This window comes from Canis lupus, chromosome 11 (assembly GCF_048164855.1).
Source record: "Canis lupus baileyi chromosome 11, mCanLup2.hap1, whole genome shotgun sequence".
NCBI lineage: Eukaryota > Metazoa > Chordata > Mammalia > Carnivora > Canidae > Canis > Canis lupus.
The window spans coordinates 48,856,672-48,872,664 of NC_132848.1; the positions used below are offsets into that span (position 1 = coordinate 48,856,672).

Here is a 15,993-nt window from a genome sequence, read left to right on the forward strand (position 1 = left end):
ATAACAAACTGTGAAGTAAGACATTTTATTGTTCTCATTTTACAGATTGGGAAACTGATGCTTACTATGTACCAGGCAATCTTCTTTATATATACCTTGTTAGTGATATATATATATATATATATATATATATATATATATATATGTAATTAACATATATAAATCTATTTATATGTTTTAAATTATATGTATATAAATATATATTTGTATAATATAATATAAAGTACTTTATATATTTTAACTTTTTAATTTTTATAACAACCCTATGAGGATGGTACTAGTATTATTCTTTTTTATCCAGGAGAGGACTTAGACACATAAAAGTTCTTTAACTTCCTGAGTTTATGCTGAATGATGAGTGATGGAAACAAGAATTGAAACTGAGCATTCTGTGTTGAGAGCCTGAATGCTTAGTTACCACCTTCTATGGCTTCTCTAATCTAGTTTTATTGACACATTCCTTGCTTTCTCTGGTATACTCAGCCACTCTATTCTGTCTTCTTCTCAGCCATGCAACATTTAAATCCATCTCTGCTTAAGGGCAGGTATCTGTGTGTGTTAGGGTGTGTGTATGTATGTAGTAATAAACAATTTACATAGCACTACATATTTTTAAAGAAAACCCTGTTACGGGATCCCTGGGTGGCGCAGCGGTTTGGCGCCTGCCTTTGGCCCAGGGCGTGATCCTGGAGACCCGGGATCGAATCCCACGTCAGGCTCCCGGTGCATGGAGCCTGCGTCTCCCTCTGCCTGTGTCTCTGCCTCTCTCTCTCTCTCTCTCTCTGTGTGACTATCATAAATAAATAAAAAAAAAAAAAAAAAAAAAGAAAACCCTGTTACATTGCTTCTGCATGCCAACTTGAGTCAAATGCTACATTCCAGAGGCCAGTCTGGTCCCATCCATAACCTTTGGTTTTGTGTTAGGACCAGTCTGCCCCAAGGCTTCTCCTTAATAGTTCTCTAGACCTTCCCCCCAAATGGATGCAGGCCCAAGTCTGAAGATTCTTGAGAGAATACTAATTTGATTCTTCCGCTCTTAGCCAGGAATTTTGGCCAACTTTTCTTTCCTTCAATAGTTCTAGTTCTTAGTTCGGTTTTATTGGCGCTGGCTATAGGCAGCGAACACTAGGTGCCAATGATGGTTCCTAAGCCTTTGTTACAACAACCATTAGCTTGTTTAAACCCCACGGTAACCCTATAAGGGAACCATTATTATCTCAAATATCAAGATGTTGGCATTAAGATTGAGAATATTTGAGTAGTATGCCCAATATTGTATGCTAACATATAACAGAATGGGCATTAAACCTAAGATCTTTCATACTTTTTGTGATGTAGCTAATAGAGTGCATGGCACATAGAAGTAATTCATTATGATTTTCCTGTGTCTTTCTGAAGGGGCACACTGGTTAAGTGTACAAGGAGATAACAAATGTAAATACCGATTAATAGGAGACATTTTCCCCAATTTTTTTTAGGAAAAATATATGAGATGATCTCAGTGTTTTTATAATTAAAGATGGATTTCAACTATATATACTTGATGTTTTCTGGAGATGGAAAAAGAGAATAAATGAGATTTTTTTTAAAATGGGACTATTTTGCTCAGGTTTTTTTTTTTTTTCCATCACAATTTCCAAGTAACTTTGAATATTGAAGCTTGTGAAGAAAAAGACCTTATTGAAGTCTTGGGCAAATACTGCTATAAGTGGGAGAGGTCTTTAGAAGAATTTAAGGAATGGTGTTGGAAATATCTCTAGCATGCCAAATATAAACTCTTCAGGGAAGCTGAGATTTAAGGAGTTTTCCTACTTTACAATATTACTAGTTAGTGTTCTGAGTCACAGAGGGAAAGAGGAAAGTTTCTTTTTAAGTTGAAGTGAATGCTGTTTCCTATGGGTTAGATTTTCAGCAAGAAAAAAAAAGGATGAAAATATGAAGAAATTTCCCTTTGGGCATCAGCATGGCCCATGTAAACTAATGCTGCTGTTACTTGATACAGCATCACTGTCTGGGATTTCCTACCACTTGACCTTCCTTTGTGAATATGATTCCTCTCAGGTGATCTAGGATTCTCTCATAGGAATGAGGAGCCCCTGGGTAGTATAGTATTTGCCTTCATATAATGGTCCAGTACAACATCATGACCACCCTATTTTTCTTTCTGTTTTTTTTTTAAATTGGAGTTAAGTTTGCCAACATATAGCATAACACCCAGTGCTCATCCCACCAAGTGCCCCCCTCAATGCCCATCACCCAGTCACCCCAACCCCCTGCCCACCTCCCTTTCCACTACCCCTTGTTCGTTTCCCAGAGTTAGGAGTCTCTCATGTTTTATGACCACCCTATTTAAATTACACATCCTCTTAGTCACTCTGTTACTTCATTTCTCAGTACCTAATGGGAATTACACACATACTGACAATGAGATTTTGCAGGTTAATTTAAATGTCAGTTTTTGGGCAACTGGATGAAGATGTTATTTATTATAACAAAATAAATAAAAATGGTATTAGAGTTTTTCATGGGTTATGTTGGGAAAAATCAGGAAGAGATAGTTGGTGGGGAATTGCAGGCCACATCAGTGAGTGTAAAGGTCTTAAAGTATTCTGCTAATGTGACCAATTTGTTAAATAAGGTGTGTATACACACACACACACACACACACATTTGTGTAGGAATATTACTCAGCCATCAAAAAGAATGAAATTTTGCCATTTGCAATGATGTGGATGGAGCTAGACTCTATTATGCTAAGTGAACTAAATTAGAGAAAGACAAATACTATATGATTTCACTCGTATGTGGAATTTAAGAAACAAAGCAGATCAATATAGGGGAAATGGAAAAAAAGAGAAGGAAGCAAACCATAAGAGACTCTTAACCATAGAAAACAAACTGAGGGTTGATGGAGGGAAGTGGGTGGGGGATGGGTTAGATGAGTGATGGGTATTAAAGGAGGGCACTTGTGATGAGCACTGGGTGTTTCATGTAAGTGATGAAATACTAAATTCTACACCTGAAACCAATATTATACTGTATGTTAACTGGAATTTAAACAAAAACTTGAAGTAAAAAAATAAATATATAATACAGCACAAAAAACCCTGCCAAGTTTATTTGTATATGGTGCTTAGGACAGTGAGTATTAAATGTGGTAGTGTTAGGATCCAAGGTCAGTGGCACATTGCCTTATTCCACTTGCTGCTGTGTTCTCTGGCTACAGAGGGCACTTCTATGGTAGTAAATGAGAGCACGAGGCTTAGAATTTGCTACTTCATTTTGTTATTGTGTAAGTAGCCTATTTGTAAAAATACTTATTTTTGTTCAAAGTCTGATATAGGGCAGCAGATTATTTCAAGTTTCTTTTAAACTTGATATGGATTGCTTGTGGACTTGACCCAAGGCTTACTTTTTAGTCGATGTTGTGAAAGTAAAAACTTACTTGAATATTTCCTACGTTGCTTTTTTTTTTTTTTTGTATTTCACAAAGTTATTTTACAGCTTGAATGGTTATAAAAACATTCACTCAAAATCAAAGTATTGCCTTTCCGATTACCCTTGTGTTTAAACTCATTTTAGAGTGTTCTAAACTTTGTTGAATGTACTTTACATATATTTACTTTACGCAATGTGACGCGTTCAGTGTTTAGGATCTGTAATACAGATAGTGAAAATGTAGTGATTTTCTTTTGTCAGAGTTTATCCTTTTATTTTAAAATATTTTTATTTTTAATTTTTTAAAAAAGATTTTATGTATTTATTTGACAGAGAGAGAGAGAGAGATCATAAGCAGGGGGAGAGGCAGGCAGAAGAAGAGAGAGAAGTAGGTTTCCAGCTGAGCAGGGAGCTCAATGTGGGGCTCCATCCCAGGACCCTGGGATCATGACCTAAGCCAAAGGCAGACACTTAACCCACTGAGCCACCCAGACGCCCTATCCTTGCTTTTAAATAAGTTTTTTGGGGGATCCCTGGGTGGTGCAGCGGTTTGGCGCCTGCCTTTGGCCCAGGGCGCGATCCTGGAGACCCGGGATCGAATCCCACATCAGGCTCCCTGCATGGAGCCTGCTTCTCCCTCTGCCTGTGTCTCTGCCTCTCTCTCTCTCTCTCTCTCTCTCTGTGACTATCATGAATAAATAAATAAAATCTAAAAAAAAAATAAGTTTTTTGGAAAGAGTTGGAACCTTGATGCATCAATTCATTTATTCAACAAACATTTATTGAATCTCTGTTATGTGGTATTCAATTACCCTGCCTCAAGCATTGTTATGTAAATAAAGCATACATGCAGAACCTGGGGGGACACCTCTTAGCTTATTTACTATCTAGTGGTAGAATTATGTTAGAATCTCAAATTCCAAATTTAGCCTTAGTCATACTTCTATCCCTGTGCTTCATTCTGTGATATGTTCCATGAGAACGTGCAACTTAAAATTGTTCCTGCTATGAATGTTACTATCACTTTAAGTTACCAATAAAAGATGCCTATGCTAAAAGGATAGCATACATGGGATAGAAATATAGACGAAAGCTTTCCAGCTAAGAATTTTGTGGTTTCATGTATTGGGGACTTATTTTCATATGGTTCTGTGTAACCATATGCTGTGTCGAGTTTATAAATACCAAAGCAGCTGCGGTTCAACTAAAAGACCACTAGAGAATCGGTGGTCTTTTAGTTGATTTTTAGCATGAAGACTCAAATCCCAGCCATGTCAGTGACTCGGAGCATAAGCTTATATAAGGCATACTCATTCTGAACAGCAACTTCCTAATCTTCACGATAAGCATAACAATTTCTGTCTTACGGTGTGGCTGAGAAATAATGTAGTGGAAAGTTTCTGGTTCCTAAACACTAGGATTTTTTTTTAAGTTCTCTTCTATTCTCCAAATTATTTTTCTTTCCTCTGAGATGATTTCCCACTTTTATGTTGTTTTGTTTTTGTTTTTTTTTTAGGTTGTAAACTTTTCTCAAATTTCGGATTATTTTTAGTGGTCCATTCATAGCTAAGAATGGGACATCTGAAAAGTTGACCAGCACTAAGTAGTTAGTGAACAACTAAACATTTTTTTGACTACTGGTCAACAACTGTCAATCTTTGTTTTAGGATGAGTGGGTGGGAACTGCCTATTACACCATGAACCCATAAATGCCACAGTTATTGGACTGATGCCCTCCAAACAATTTATTCAGTTTTGTAAGAGAAGAACATTTCCATTTTCAACAGGAAGTAAATGCTTAGCTGCTGGACATTTGGCACATGGGGATAAGTGAGAAGGTTTCAGGGAGTTAGTTGACTCTAAGGGCTACATATTTTCCATTAATGTCCACTATTTTTACCCCACACCCTTCACTCCTGCTCCAGGTTTTTATAGGATACTGTGAGGAAATTAGCTAGCAGGAGAAACCCAAGAACCTCCAGTCCTTATTCTAGACTATGGTTTCTGCTTCATCAGAAACAAGAGGAAAAATGAATATATGCACATTTAATGGTGAGCTTGTCTCCCCCCACTTCCAACCTTCCTCTTTTACATGGCTTCTAAAATGCTGGCAGCCAAACATTTATCCTAGGGGATAAAGATTGAAAGTCTCTGGGGAATCTTACCAGCCCAGGAGGAAAGAGGAAATAATGCTGACAATCAGTGGTTCCCCAACAGAAAGCTCAGCCAGATCACCTAATGTTAAAAGTTCATGGTCAACAAGCCCCAGATATGTGCTAAAAGCATGTAGGCAGCTTTTTATACTTTAATCTTAAACATAAGTAGGCAGGGCAGCCCGGGTGGCTCAGCGGTTTAGCGCCACCTTCAGCCCAGAGCCTGATCCTGGAGACTCGGGATAGAGTCCCACTTCGGGCTCCCTGCATGGAGCCTGCTTCTCCCTCTGCCTGTGTCTCTGCCTCTCTCTCTCTCTCACTCTGTGTCTCTCATGAATAAATAAATAAAATCTTTAAAAACAAACAAACAAACAAACATAAGTAGGCAGCTCATGAATGACCAGACATATGAGGAAAGCCTCTAACATGATAGAGAACAAACACAAAACAAAACACAATATTGCTTATGCAGGGGAAAGGAAATAAAACAGAACAAGCAAAATCCTGTCATTTAATATTCCCAGAGAGAAAAGATATTGCCTTCCTAAAATAAGGAATATTCAGAGAATGAACAAGAACTCTTGAAAGTTAAAAACATGGTAGAAGAGGGGTGCCTGAGTGGTTCAGTCAATTAAGCATCTGCCTTCGGCTCAGGTCATGATTCCAGGGTCCTGGGATTTTAGCCCCATCTCATGGTCCCTGCTCAGTGGGGAGTCTACTTCTCCCTCTTTCTCTGCCCTATTTCCTCTCTCTCAAATAAATAAAATCTTTTTTTAAAATGATAGAAGAAATAGTAAACTTAATAGAAGGATTGGAATATAAACTTAAGGTAAATACCTGGGAAGTAGAGAAAAAAGATTAGTCCAACATGTTCAAGACTAGGATGGTAGGAAGTCTGAAGTGGACAAAGCCAATGAAACAAGACACAAAAGTTTCCCAGAATTGAATGACACAAGATTCTCGATTGAAAGGTCTACCAAGTACCTACCATAAAAACAAAAACAATAGTTTCACCCAAAGGCACGTCATCATGAAAGCTTACTATAGACCAAAGAACAGATTCTGTAAGCTTTCAGAGGAAAAAAAAAAAACAAAACAAACCCAAACAGGTTATATGCAAACAATCAGGAATTAGAATAGATTTTTAAGACATGCAAGTTGCCATATGACTTGAAGAGTCTCCAGAAGGACGTGCTCCATTAAAAGGAAGAAGGAAACCAAGAGAGGAAAGCATAGGATACGGAAACAGGAGCTCCAGTGTGGGGGAAAGGGCTTTCTCTTTTCTCCAGCTGTGTTCTGGCAAGAGGTGGGTCAGTCCAGATGGGTGCAGGTCAGAAGCTCTGGGAGTGCCTTCAAGAATATGAATTTGGGGGCAGCCCGGGTGGCTCATCGGTTTAGCACCACCTTCAGCCCAGGGCCTGATCCTGGAGTCCTGGGATCAAGTCCCATGTTGGGCTTCCTGCATGGAGCCTGCTTCTCCCTCTGCCTGTGTCTCTGCCTCGCTCTCTCTCTCTCTTTCATGAATAAATGATAAAAAAATATGAATTTGGTAGGAAATCGAGCATGAATGAACATCTTGAAGATGATTTAACTTGGAATTAAATTATTGATGAGTTCATAGGTAAGTAAAAGAACAAGACATTTAACTATAGAGGAAAAAGTTATGTAGCATGGGAAAAAGTAACCATGGTTTACTACGTGGTTCATCTCTGAATATCATACGTATAGTCACAGTAATACTGATACTGAACAGTGAATTAACCAAAGGTAAGATAGAAACATTTTGGAAGAATGGGAATGTATCTGTGTTGATGGTGGGATCAAAGAACTAAATCCTCATTCTCCATAGGAATTCTCCATAGGAAATCACTAAACTAAAGAACTCCATAAAAAAGAAGTATGTTATTTAGAACGTCAAAGTAGAATATTAAGAGAATTGGCTAAAAGAGGATAATTTTTACTAACAAATCTTATGGAACCAGTTGGCATTTTATGTGCATTTATGACATGGATAAACATATAAACAAAAGTTAAATCAAATTGTGAAGTAAATGGACTTGTCTAGTCTTTTAAGGGGAAATCTTCATATCATAATATCATAATGGGATGTTTCCATGGAAATCACTATCTAAACAAAATAATTTATTTTGTGTTTTCAGGATATATCAAAAAGAATCAAACATTCTGGGTTTTATGTTTTGAAGTTAGGTGCATTCAGGATCAGAATTGCTACATGTCCTGAAGAATTGTCGCATTTATAATTTTCAACACTCTTTGCTAATGAAACTTTGGCATTAAAGTCTCTTTTGTCTGATTTTGATATTGCTTTTAGGTAATACCTGCTTGGAATAATTTCAATCTTTTAGCATCATTTTTTAAGTATGCCCTTTTAGATACTATATAGCAAGATTTACGACTTTATCTGACTAGTGAGATAATCTCTTTAAGTATATCTGAAATCATAAATGCATTCTGTTTCTACACATTATGTTGTTGAAATTTTCTTTATCTTCCCTGTTTCATGCTCCCCCCCTCCCCCACCTCGATGCTTTGGAAGCTATAGACTGAATTTCTATTAAGTGGGTATCCTTAACTCTTTTTAAAAAAGAAAGGCCAGGGCACCTGGGTGGCTGAAGTGTTTACCTTCAGCTCCCGTCGTGATCCCAGGGTCCTGGGATCAAGCCCCATATCCAGCTCCCTGCTCAGTGAACAGTCTTCTTCTCCTTCTCCCTCTTCCACTCCCCCAGCTTCTGCTCTCTCTCTCTTTCTGTCAAATAAATAAATAAAATCTTGAAAAAAAATTCTAACACTTCAATCATACCATATATTTTTAATTAATGAAATACCAATAGCTTTTTCATTTCTTTTTTTTTTTTTTAAAGGATTTTATTTATTTATGAGAGACACAGACATAAGCAGGCTCCCCCAAGGAGCCTGATGTGGGACTTGATCCCGGATCCTGGGATCATGCCCTGAGCAGAAGGCAGACGCTCAACCGCTGAGCCACCCAGGCATCCCATGAAATACCATTAACTTTTTCACATCACTTTCGTGTTTTCTTATTTTTATCCTCACAACTTCCTGTAAGGTAGGTAGAGCAGGTTATATTTTCCCTATTTTATAAATAAGAATTTTAAAGTACAATGTCAAACTGTTGAATAGTAGAGTGAGAATTAGAAACTGGATCTCTTGAATCTATCTTATTTTAGACTTGCTATATTAAGCCTTGCTAACTTAAAATTATTCATAAAACTAAAATATGTGTATAGTAGAAATATGCTGCTATATCAATATCCATTGAGCACCCATTAAGTATTAGACACAATGCTGGGCACTCTCCTGCTCAATCTTCACATAAATACTGTGAGATAAATGTTAATCTCTTTTACAAATGAGGAATGGAGACTCAAAGAAGTTAAATGACTTACCCATCATTATATAGCTCATAAGTAGTGGGATCTGGATTCGGATTTCAGTTGTCTTGCCTCCAACATCAGTGCTCTTTCCACTTTTCTCTATATTAATATTTCAAGGGCTACATTTTTTTTAAAAAGATTTATTTATTTATTTTGAGAGAGAGAGAGAGTCAATGCCATATGAGCAGAAGAAAAGTTATTTTGCAGCAGTAAAAATACTATCCTTCATATGTCCTGCATATATGCAGAGTGGTTTACAGGAATAATAGCATTCAATAATCTATAACATATTGAATACTTACTACATATAAACACCTGTATTAGGATATGTTACAGTGAGGCCAAGAGAAAAGGCTTCTGCTCTGTTAACTACTAGAAATTTTCAAACTCCAGAAAGAGAAAACTGACCAGATATTTTTATAGTCCTTGCCTTAGTTTGTTCTGCTATAACTAAATGCTATAGACTATGCAGCTTATAAACAACAAAAGTTTATCATAGTTTTTGAGGCTGGAAATCTGAGATCAGTGTGCTGGCTAAGTCAGGTGAGGGCTCTCTTCTGAATTGCAGACCTTTCATTGTATCCTCACATGATGGAAGGGGGTAGGAAGCATTGTGGGATCTCCTTGATAAGGACACTAATCCCATTGATGAGGGCCCCCCCTCAGGACTTCATCACCTCTCAGAGACCTCCTAACACCACCACAGTGGGTGTTAGGATTCCAACATGTGAATTTGGTGGGGGGGACACAAACATTCAGACCATAGCATTCCATCCTTACCCCCCCAGATACATGTCCTTCTCTCATACATTCATTCCATCCATCCCAATAGCCCTAAAAACCTAAAAAGTGCATAGTCTCATCTAAATCAGTTACGGGTGAGACTCAAAATATGATTCGTTCTGAGGAAATCCCCACCAGCTGTGAACCTGTGAAATCAAACAAATTATGTGTTTCTAGAATACAATGGTGGATAGACATAGGATAGACACTTTCATTCCAAAAGGGAAAAGTAGGAGAGAAAGAAGGGGCAACAGGTTCCAAGCAAGTTCAAAGGCCAAAAGGCAACCAACATTAAATATTAAAGCTTGAGAATAATCCTCTTTAACTAGATGTTCAGCCCTCTGGGATGGAGGTCCTACCTTTTGGACCAATTGGAGGGGAGGAGAGATCTCACCTTCTGGACACTCAGGGGCATTTGCAGCTCCATGGCTTTGCAGGGCAGCTCTTATGGATTCAAGTTGTGCACTGATGGCTTTACCAATCTGGGATTCTAGGAGTGGCCCCACCCTCATGGCTTCACTGGGAATTGGCCTGGTTGGGGCTCTCTGGTGGCCTTGCCCCTGAGGTGGCCCTGTTGTTGGGTTGTATGCCCACAGCACTAGGTGGCTTTATCCTTCCAAATCTAGGTGGAGGTAGCCATGCCTCCATGGGTCTCCTGGGCAGGGGTTGCCACACCCCTCCCCCCCCCTTGGATTTGGGCAGCTCCACTTTGGTTTGGACAGAGGTTGTATGGCTAGTTAAAACTCAGGAAATGTCCTGCGTTGGCCTTGAGAAACTGAGGAGGCAGCTCTGATGATTTCTGAATTGCATTTAGGGTCCTTCCTTCTTGTCTTGAAGAATAGCCCAGTATCACAGCCATAGCTCTAAGATCCCATCCTGTAAAATCCAAGTCCAACAGCCAGCCTCATTCCTTCCTCTTCAGTTCATATGGACTTTTCCTTTTTTGGTTGCTACCTAACTTTGTGGTTCAAATCCCTACTGACTCCTTAATGGAAAGGTGGTTTGGCCACACCCTGGCCGCTCCTGAACAGGCTTTCCCATTTCTTCCAATACAGATATGCTGAAAAGTATCTAGATTTTTAGGCTCTACTTCCTCTTTGACTGACAATCTATCTTTAAATCATTTCTCTTCTCATATTTTACTGTAAGCACTCAAGAAGAGTTAGGCCACTCCTTCAACACTTTAGCTTAGAAATTTCCTCAGTCAAATATTCAATTTCATTGCTCACAAGTTCTACAAAACACCAAGAGGAAAACCTAATTAAGTGAAACTCTTTGCTGCTTTATAACAGGGATCACTTTTCCTCTCGTTTCCAATAGCATGTTTCTCATTTCCATCTGAGACCTCATCAGAACGGCCTTTACCATCCATCACATATTTCTACTAACACTGTTCACAACCACTTAGGTATTCTCTAAGAAGACTGAGACTTTCTCTGCTGCATTCCTGTTTGCCTCTGAATTGTCACCAGAATTGCGTTAAATGGTCTGTTCATGGCAATGTAGGTTTTTTCCTACCATGCACCCCAAAATTCTTATGCTTTTTACCAATTACCCAATTCCAAAGTCACTTCCACATTTTTAGGTATTCGTTACAGCAGCACTCTACTCTCAGTGCCAATTTCTGTCTTGGTCCATTTGTGCTGCTGTAACAAAATATGACAGACTGTGTAGCTTATGAACAATAGAAATTTATTTCTCACAATTCTGGAGACTGGAAGTCTGAGATCAGGGTGCCAGCGAGGTCAAGTTCTGGGTCTTAGACTTGTATTTTCACTTGGCAGAAGAGGCTCCGTAGGATCTCTGTTATAAAAGCACTAATCCCATTCCTGAGACTCTCATCCTCAGGACCTAATTACCATCACATTGGACATTAAGATTCTAATGTGAATTTGGGGGGGAGGGGCACACAAACATTCAGACCATAACAATCCTTTTAAGAAACTATTCAGTCTTTTAAGACTTTATTTTTTAGAGCAGTTTAGGGTTCACACACAAAATATTGGGTGGTACAGAAATCTTCCATATAGCTTTCCTCATTACCAACATCCCCCACTAGAGTGGTACAACTGATGAACCTGATGAAGTTTTGGAATATAGGTGAGATTTGGTGGGGTGAGGTCCGGAGCCGACAACCAAGAAAATTCTTGAGACGTCTTTGGTGCAAAATGGTGGTTTTATAAAGCAAGAGGACAGGATCTGTGGGCACGAAGAGCTGCTGCACCGGGGCCTGTGAGGGGTGGCTGATTCTATACCTGGGAGTTGGGAGGGGTTTGAGGATAGCATACTCTCTAAGGAATTTGGAAGCAAGTTTTCCAGAACCTTGAGGGGGCTAGCTATTGTTGGGAAAAGGTCGCTTATTACTGTCTAATAAAACCTGAGTCACGAGACCTTTCAAATGTATATTTGTGGGCCATGTGCTTGGGGGATGATTGCCAACATGTATCTTGGGGGATAGAGATAAAGGAAATTTCTAAAGGAATTTTTATATGTTAAAGTAAACTTACAGGACCCTGGGGGTCGGGCTAAGATTGCCGTTTGCCCTTAGCAAAATATTAACATCGAGGCAGTTGAGTCCATAGAGGAATGTCCCTTTGCCTGTTTCAAGGACTTGTCAGTGTGCTGCCCCGGGCTCGTGCTTTGTCCTCAGCTAGCCCTGTGTTACCCCATCAAACTTACACTGACACATTATAAAAACCCAGAGTCTATAGTTTCACTCTTTGTGTACATTCCATGGATTTAGACAAATGTATAGTGACATGTATCCATCATTATGGTATCCTACAGAGTATTTTTACTGCCCTGAAAAGCTTCTGTGCCCTGTTTATTTATCCCCTCACCTCAGTTGGAATCATACAATATGCAGTCTTTTCAAATTGGCTTCTTTCATTTAATAATATGCATTTAATTCCCTCCATGTCTTTTCATGGCTTTATAGCTATTTCCTCTTAGTGCTAAATAATATGTCACTGTCTGGATATACTATGGTTTATTTATCCATTCACTACTGAAGGGCATCTTGATTGCTTCCAAGTTTTGGCAATTATGAATAAAGCTGATGTGAACATCTGTATGCAAGGTTTTGTGTTGGCATAAGTTTTCAACTCCTTTGGATAAATACCAAGGAGTGTGATTGCTAGATCAATAGTAAGAGTACTGCCTTCCAAATAGGCTGCACCATCTTGCATTCCCATGAGTAATGAATGAGAGTTCCTGTTTCTCTGTGTCCTCACCAACATTTGGTGTTGTCAGTGTTCTGGATTTCGGCCATTATAATAGATGTGTCAATAATCTTTTTTTTTTTTTTTTTTCACCAGCAAAATTTTACAGATCAGCAATTTGTTTGTGGATTTTCCTGGCAACCTTAACAATATTCAAAATTGAGGTTAAGTCTCTACAGGTGCAAATTTTCCCTAATAATATAAAGTTACATTGTAGAGGTGACACTTATCAGCATATTGTCAGTAGTGGAGGAATGTAGTGTTGGCATATGTCTGCCAGTTGTTTTCTTTTTCTTTCTTTTTTTTTTTTTGGTTTAAAGAACATCCTAGACAGGAGACAGTGCCTGTCCAATGGCTTATATGTAGTGCCACAGTCTATACAGTAATTCAATAAAATGCTTTTAGACAACAGTATTGGCTTATTAAACATTTGAAATATTTTCACAAAAATTCAAGATGATATGGGGTCCAGAGAATACACTCAGGAAATATCTATTTATACACTCAAATATTTGAAGCCTCTTCTAGAAGCTAGATCCCTGCAATAAACTGTCTTAAAAAGTGCTGCTATATGGACAGGAAGTTAAATGGCCAGGTATGATAACAATGGAATGTTTCACACTTTCGTTATTCAATAGAAATGTAATACAGACACATCTGTAGTTTAAACTTTTCTATTAAACAAATTAATAAAATAAAAAACAATTTAATATTTAATGCAACATTAAAAATATTTCAATGTTAGTCAACATAAAAATTACTGAGATGGTTTATACTTTTCATATTAGGTTTTCAAATAACATATGTATTATTGAGTTAAGTGTGTACTTTACACTTATATCTCTCTTTTTTTTAAGATTTTATTTATTCATGGGAGACAGAGAGAGAGAGGCAGAGATGTAGGCAGAGGGAGAAGCAGGCTTCTCACAGGGAGCCCGATGTGGGACTTGAACCCCGGACCCTGGGATCATGCCCTGAGCCAAAGGCAGAGGTTCAACCACTGCACCACCCAGGCATCCTTACACTTGCATATCTCAATTCACATTGCAAGTAGATTCACATTTTAAGTGCTTCTGGACAGCACAATTCTATTATCCCTCAGCCCTCAGTCATATTCTGAACCATCTGGAAGCAAAAACAACAACAACAACAACAACAACAACAAAAACAGTATACTGTTGAAATAATGAATGCCCTGAGCCAGTATACACCATACATCATTACTATTCGCCTTTCTGGGAGTTGGCCCATTAAAAGTAATAGCCATACCCAAACAGCAGCCTTCCACTACTTGCTGAGGGTTATTACACATTGTCTCTTGAATAAGATGTGCAAATGGTTTTGTATTAAATACAACTCTTCCTTAGAAGCCTCTGCATTTTCTGCAAGAACTCCAGCTTATTTGAGGCTGACCACCAGCCGAATGTCTTCAGATAATTTCCAAATCGCACTTCAATCTGCACACTTCTCAGACTTACTGAGAAGGCTGTCTCAGACTCTAGACTTGACAATTTCTCCTTCCACAGCCAGGTTTTGGAGGTTGCCATGTTATAGTGTGGCCCATATAGAAAGGTCATGTTAAAGCCCTAGTAAACGGCAGATACACTGAATTGTCAATGACAGCAAAACGTAGTGGGATGTGCAAGAAAGAACCAGGTGTAGTTGTCAACACGCTTTTCAAAGACATTTGTAAGTTGGCCTTATCTCTAACCACATGTCATTTTTAAAAATATTAACCATCTATCATTTTGAGCAGTGTAGGACTCTGTTGTGTCAGAGCTTGGTGCAGGTTCAGGACAGCCTAGTAACTAACGGTCATCTCGGATTCTCCAAGGCTGATACGGTCAACACGAATAGTGTTATTAAGATCCATGCGTTGCATCCTGTTTTTCTGTTTGGTGGGCAAAGGTGTTGGTGATGGTGGTCGTTACCTCTGTCGAGTGTTAAGTGGCCACATAGTTACCAAAACACACTTAGTGCTCCCAAGCACCATACTAGTAAAAACAAAAACAAAACAAAAAAACACACCCACAGCAGAAACCCTCCTTTAGGCATTAAGTCCGCGCGCTGCCTGGGTCAGGTCCCTGCAGCCCACGTGGCCCGCAGCTATGGCCGCCCTCCTGGCTGGGCCGCTCTGGCCGCGGGAGGCCGCTTCTCTGTGGTTTCGAGAAGGGGGCGGGGCTGGAGCTGGGGGTGTCCGCCGTCGGGGTGGTACTCGGGATGCCCTTGAGTTTGAGATGCGGTAGGAGTTCTGGATACTAACCAGCAGTGAGACTGAAAATGAGCAAAGATCCAGCGACAGATGGCTCTAGTGTTGATCATATTTCAACAGTCAGAAAAAAGAACTTAAAATTGAGGTTTACATCATAGTTGTGTATTTAGTACCTGGTACACATCTCTTATGTTAATTTGCATCAGATTCTTTTTAAGGCTTTCCTTTGTTTTACTTATAATAGTCACTTTAGTATTTTGCTTTAAATCTCTGGGTGGCTCAGTGGTTGAGCATCTGCCTTTGGCTCAGGTCGTGATCCCGGGGTCCTAGGATTGAGTCCCCCACCAGTCTCCCTGTGGGGAGTCTGTTTCTCCCTCTGTCTATGTCACTGTGTTTCTCATGAGTAAATAAATAAAATCTTTTTTTTTAAAGATAAATAAATCTCCAAAGTTTTTATTCTCTACAGAACTTTAAAAGAAAACGAAAATTTTTTTTATTCCTGTGCCGTACGCTTTTGAGGACCTGTGTGTGTGTGTGTGTGTGTGTGTGTGTGTGAAATCAGAATCTCTTTTCTACTCTACTACAATAAATAAGAATTCAAACTACCTAGAGTTTTGATTTATTTTTTTTTTAAGATTTTATTTATTTATTCATGAGAGACACAGAGAGAGAGGCAGAGACACAGGCAGAGGGAGAAGCAGGCTCCATGCAGGGAGCCTGACGCAAGACTCCATCCCAGGACCCCAGGATCATGCCCTGGGCCAAAGGCA

General features: G+C 39.0%; 2 protein-coding genes across 9 annotated transcripts in view; one reads left to right on the forward strand and one right to left on the reverse strand.

Annotated features, from left to right (window-relative positions):
- Positions 1 to 15,993, forward strand: part of PLEKHH2 (pleckstrin homology, MyTH4 and FERM domain containing H2) — a 110,157-nt gene that overhangs the window by 11,024 nt on the left and 83,140 nt on the right. The window lies entirely within an intron of this gene.
- C1GALT1C1L (C1GALT1 specific chaperone 1 like) lies at positions 14,117 to 14,884 on the reverse strand. The gene is given in 10 exon segments (XM_072768760.1): positions 14,117 to 14,136; positions 14,188 to 14,202; positions 14,205 to 14,235; positions 14,237 to 14,382; positions 14,385 to 14,560; positions 14,562 to 14,638; positions 14,640 to 14,697; positions 14,699 to 14,753; positions 14,756 to 14,776; positions 14,854 to 14,884. Coding segments are annotated over 10 exon segments (630 nt in total).